The sequence below is a fragment of the Schistocerca serialis genome, chromosome 12 (assembly GCF_023864345.2).
Source record: "Schistocerca serialis cubense isolate TAMUIC-IGC-003099 chromosome 12, iqSchSeri2.2, whole genome shotgun sequence".
NCBI lineage: Eukaryota > Metazoa > Arthropoda > Insecta > Orthoptera > Acrididae > Schistocerca > Schistocerca serialis.
The window spans coordinates 113,386,862-113,392,861 of NC_064649.1; the positions used below are offsets into that span (position 1 = coordinate 113,386,862).

Genomic DNA, 6,000 nt, shown 5'->3' on the forward strand with positions numbered 1-6,000 from the left:
CTACAACAGTGTAGGGCGATATGCGCCCCAGTTGGTGTGACTCAGGAATCGAAGAATGTTAAGGTGCTGCCAGCGCTTTCGCTTAAGCTGACGAATATGGGGAACCCAAGTAAAGTGAGCATCGAAAACCCGTCCTAAAAAGCGATAATTCTCCGCCACATTAAGTAGTTGGTCATTGAGGTACAGTTCTGGATGTGAGTGGACAATACAATGATGACAAAACTACATGACGGTACATGTGGCTGAAAACTGAAAGCTGTGGGTGAGGGCCCGTGACTGTGCCTTTTGTATGGCTCCCTGTTGTCGAGCTTCAGCCACACCAATAGCAGACGGGCAAAAGAAAACAACAAAAGTCTCCAGCATATAAGAAGTGTGATGATGAGGACCCCACTGCTGCTGTGAAACCATTAATGGCAATGAAAAGGAGTGGGACGCCAGAGCCCTGCAGGACCCATATGGGGGGAATTGTGTGAAGTACGGACTCAAACCCTGAAGGTGTGGAGCGACAAAATTTTGTGTATAAAAATTGGGAGCGGGCCCCAGAGGATCCGTTTGCGCAATGTAGTGAGGATGTGGTGTGTCCAAGTGGTGTCATAGGTTTTCATCAAGTAAAACAAGATGGCAGTAATGAGATGATTGCGGGAAAAAGTCGTTTAGATGTCAGACCCCAGGTAGACCAAGGGGTGGCGCGACTTTGGCAATAGCCGCCCTGGGATGGAGCCAGAAGGCCCAAAGACTCAAGGAGCCAACACAGCTGCCGGCTCACTGCACCTTCGAGCAGCTTAGTGAGACAAATAGGACCACAATTATCCATTTCTAGCGGGTTCGTGCCAGGTATTAGCACTGGAACGTTGATACTTTCTCACCATAGCTCCAGATGCGGTTGAATACAGCAAACGTGATGCTGGTAATCCGCTGATAGATGTTTAAGCATTTGGGGATGGATGTGGTCTGATCCAAGGCATGTGATGGGATAGTCTGCAAGGGCACTGAGAAATTCCCACTCACAGAATGGAGCATTATATGGCTCAGGATGGCATGTAATAAAAGACAGGTGTTGCTGTTGCACCCACTTTCTTAGGGTACAAAAGACGAGGTGATAATTCTCAGATGCAGAGGTTCAAGAATAGTGCCCACCAAAACGCTCTGCGATTGTTTTTCGGTCGATGTAGACAGTTCCATTTGTTGAAATCCCGGTATCATCTGATAGGCGCCATAAAGGCGCCTGATCTTAGGGCAAACCTGAGAAGGAGAGGTATGTGTTCCAGTGATGGAGGCATATCATTTCCAAAATTTATGTTGTCTGATTAGGTAACAGATCTGGGCATGCAGCTGTTTAAAAGCAAAGAGATGCTCTATGGATGGGTGGCACCTGTGATGTTGAAGGCCCTGTCTATGGTCTCTAATGGCCATTGTGATATTTGACGACCACCAGGGCACCATCTTCCTCTGGGTGCAACTTCAAGAACAACGGACTGCCATTTCAGCTGCAGAGACAATGGTTGTAGTAATGTTCTGGATAACCTCATCGATGTTGCCGTGCTACAGAGGTCCAGTGGCAGTAGCAGGGGTGAAAGCATCCCAAGTAAGCCTTGGTAAGGGCTCATCTGGGCAAGCACTCAGGCGACTGACGCCAGGGAGGGACAAGAGAGTGGGAAGTGGTTACTACCACACAAGTCTCCACTAGGACTTCAAATGAAGAGATCAATGGCCGAGAATGTACCATGTGCCACACTGAAATGAGAATGGGTACCTGTCTTTACAAGGTAAAGGTCTAGTTCAGTTAGTAGATACTCAATATCTTTACCATGGCCAGTGAGCTTGGTTCCATCCCACAAAGGGTTACGGGCATTAAAATCACCCATGTATAGAGTAGGTAGGGGTAGTTAGGAAGTAGCACAGCCAATACATGGTGCGGTACGTCTCCTTCTGGAGGAAGGTAGACGTTGCAGATGGCAATTTCCTGCATTGTCCTCACCCTAACAGCCAAAGATGTTTGAGGGACACAAGTTCACTATATACAGAGGTAAGGGCATATATACACACTCCACCTGACATGTCTGTAATACCCCCAATAGCCATGAAGGGCGGGGGTCCGCATTGCTGGAAGCATAGTTTCCTGAAGGGCAACACCAAAAGCAGGTGTAACCATTAAAAGTTGTCATAACTCAGCCGGGTGGAGGAGAAAATGCCGCCGGCCGGTGTGGCCGTGCGGTTAAAGGCGCTTCAGTCTGAAACCGCGTGGCCGCTACGGTCGCAGGTTCGAATCCTGCCTCGGGCATGGATGTGTGTGATGTCCTTAGGTTAGTTAGGTTCAATTAGTTCTAAGTTCTAGGCGACTGATGACCTCAGAAGTTAAGTCGCATAGTGCTCAGAGCCATTTGAACCATTTTTTGAGAAAATGCCACAGTTCCACTTTCTGAAGTCAGGAAAGGCACGAAGTATCCCAGAAGCAGTTTATGTCTCAGGATCACCTGCTGTCACTGGCTTTCTATCCATTTCCATTGCAGCTGAGGCGACGGTGAGATATAGATCTTTGGGGGGCGCTAAAATCCTCACCTCATCCTCAGATGCTGAACTGTTAGGGGGTGGTGTTGTGGGGTCCACTGGAGTGTCTTATTGTTTAGCAGACTCCTTCTTCATCTGTTTGCCCTCTCACTTTTCTTTAGGGGCTTGCTGAGAGGGCTTCTTTGAAGTAACTTCAGATGCAGAGGAAGACCATGAAGGTCTTTAACTAGCATCTTATGGCTCCTTTAGGCACTGGTTGGAGTCAACTTTCGCATGTGAGGAGATCTTGGAAGGTAGAGTCCCAAGGATCCCATGTGAGTGGAACCAGATGGAGCTGTTGCTCCCAAAGTAGATGCTTCTGAAGCAACAGAAGATGAAGTGAACAACAGATGTAGCTGATGCTCCCCATTATGTGTCCTCACCCAAAAACAACTGGATTATAGGTGGAGCTGCAGAGCCATGACAATAAGAAGTGCAGAAGGCCGAGGTGCACAATGGATAGATGATCTAGGACAGATGTAAGGCATCCCTCCACAAATAGAAAGCGTGAAGGTCAAACCTAAAAGGGGACCATAATACTGAAGGCTGAAAAGGAGGAGACTCCTTTTATTCGCCTGTATGAGTATTCTAACTCTGAAACCACTGGGGGTACTGAAACTGGTAAAGTCATAAAAATAAATTGTGATACTGTGACAACAAACTAAACGATAAATTTAGGACTTATCGTATTCAGTCTCTGTACACCTTTTTTGCGTGTATTGTGCAATCCTGTCATTGATCGTCACGTGATAAGGTTTTGTGTTTCTTTCTACAGGGAGACTGAGGGAATATGAAGAATGGGCTGTAAAGCACTCATGATTTACGCCACAGCGAAAAATCTGTATAAAGAAGTGTGTCTGGCGGAGATTGCAGAACGACACAGAAGGAAGACTGGTGCGGATCCGGTGATTGCAGTGGACGGACCTAAGTGTGTGCAGTACCTGTACAAGAACTGTGATTTCTCCTGTGGTGGGCAGTACAAGAAGTTCCGGGAGGCGTGTAGAAACTTTGTGCAGGGATTCAGAACCTGCGGAGTGCGACTCGTGTTCTTCTTCCATGGACTCAGACCAGCTGCAAAGAATGAGAAGTGGGTGCAAGTATCTAAGGATGTGGTGGAGAAAATTAACCAGATGTGGGAAAAATTGCATGTTGGAGATGATAAGCCAATGGAGCACATCCGGCTGCCAGAAGGGCTCATACCGTGTGCCCGAGTGTTCTTTAGGGATGAACCATCGACGGAAGTCCGTCTCTGTATGGAAGATTACAACAGGGAGACCGCCGAGTACGCAGCGAGCTGCGAAAATTGCCTCGGAGTGATGTCAAATAATGGGAATTTTCTGATATGGAAGGACGTACCGTGCACGTTCATATTCCATGGAAAGATAAGGTTAAGCGATGGGCTGAGGATGTTATGCATTTCCTCATCAGACGTCACCTCAGATCTGGGCATTAAGCCACAAGACCTGCCGGCACTAGCGACTTTCTTAGGAAACGGTGCCATCGACCAAGATACATTGCAGCGTCTGCACAAACGGCTATGTTCTGGTTACGTCGACAGAGGAAAGCTCGGCTATGTTGTAGCACAGCTGGTGAAGAATAAAACAATCGAGGAAATATGTCGGGTAGCATTTGGCAAAAGTTGGCGCGACTTCCACGACAGTGTGAAGATGGGAATTGGTCAGTACGAGTACAAGACGATAGCACCTTATAGGCCTGCTGATAAGGGATGCAGATGGTCGGGGGTGCTGCAGAACATCGAAGCAAGACACAGATCGGGTGAGATACCTGCCATTGTACTGTCAGTGGCTCTGCGTCAGACTTTCAGAATAAGTGCAGTTCTAGAAGATTTGTCACACGCCGGTGGCACATCAACGGGAGAAGCGCTCCAGCCTATGAGGCGCAGGATGTACACTGTGCTGCTATGGGAAAGTGGAGACGGCCCATTTCATGTGGAGGAGCAGGTGACGAACAGTACAGAGGCATACCAGCTGCAGGTGGAGGTCGAAAAGCGGCTACCACCCAACTTGGTACACCCAGGCCTGCTTCAGCTGTGGTCTGGAGATCTGGAAACGCGCTGGCGTCTCTTCAGCTGGGTAGTGGGGGGCCCAGATCCAGAGGGGTCCGCCCTGAGGTCACTGGAGCCCCAGTGCCTAGTAGTCCCAGCCATCGCACTACACTTCCTCCGGCATGAGCCCCGTCTTCTGAGCCGCCACGAGGCTGAGATCTTTGCCGTGGTCGCCATCACTGTGTGCAGGTTCACACCCCAGCAGCTGGACAAGAAAAACATCCCAGCACCAGACCCACACGCCATCTTCCTAGCTACGCTCTTCGTCCGCACCACCCTGCACGTGTTAGACGTGGCCGCTGTCTGTGGATTATCCTTCCCGCGGGAGGCTGACTGCCACTTGGACGCCTACTTTGATGGGAAGTTCTTCCAGGAGCTCTACCTCAGGGCTAAAGCCCAATCGTTCCAAAGAGTTGGGACCCACGCTCCCTGGGACCCATCATACCTCAAGCCAATCCACAAGCTGCTGGATGTAATAGAACGAAACCACTAATGTACATTGAGTGGACAATCATTGTGAAGTATACTACTGGGCAGTTGCGACCACATAAAGTTTCCCATTATGTATTGATCCTAGTCTTATTGGGCCTTCAGACAGGTCGTACATCACCCTGTCACTTTGTTTCGCCAGCTCATCTAGCCTCCATCTTCAGGTGACAACGCTGTTTGCAAACATTGACAGTCCATCATTACAGCTAGCTTTCAACACTGGTGTGCTGCACTTTCACTACAAGTAATGGAGCAGCAGCGACAATGTCTCCTGCAGTTGCTTTGGTTCTCCATGGGATATAGACGGATTAATGTGAATGAGGAGAGAATTACAGATGTGTCATACTTAAAAATTTTCTGACGAAGAGTTTATATGATAGTTAACTTTAATCTCTACCCTGCCACCGTGAAGCCTAACTCAACAAAGGAAGTATGTACAGGGCATTGGAAAAAAGTGCCAATTCCAGGACGATTTAGTAAAGAGGCTTTTCACCTGGCGATGGTGGCAGACGAACTCAGCTAAGAAGGCGTCGGTGTATTCGAAAGAAGCGCTCCGAGCCAGCTGCAGGAAGATTTAGTAAACAGATTTATTTCCTGAAGATGGCGGCAGATGCACCACTGAGGCATCGTGTCATGATGAGTGCGTTATCTGGCTGCAGGCCTGAGAAAAACGTAATACCTAATCAACTTTTGAACTCCAGGTTAGTTAAAATTCACTGTTGTAGCGATGAAAGAGTGTAAGCACGAGATACTTATACCCTTCTGTCTGAAGGTTAGTTATTATTGTGAACGTTAGCCCCAAATATAACTAACCTGCTTAAGATACGGTTATATCGTTCTGCTCTAATGATATTGTCCCTCTTGCCAGTAAAGAGATTCATCTACCTCATTGTTTCTCC

At 48.2% G+C, this 6,000-nt stretch overlaps 1 protein-coding gene across 1 annotated transcript in view; it reads left to right on the top strand.

Annotated features, from left to right (window-relative positions):
• The window catches only part of LOC126427979 (uncharacterized), a 41,820-nt gene extending 36,715 nt beyond the window's left edge, over positions 1-5,105 (top strand). Inside the window, exon 2 of the mRNA XM_050089864.1 lies at positions 3,323-5,105. Coding sequence (XP_049945821.1) covers positions 3,345-5,105 — 1,761 coding nt within the window. The 5' untranslated portion in view covers positions 3,323-3,344. The remainder of the gene's footprint in view (positions 1-3,322) is intronic.
• Positions 5,106-6,000: the final 895 nt, after the last annotated feature.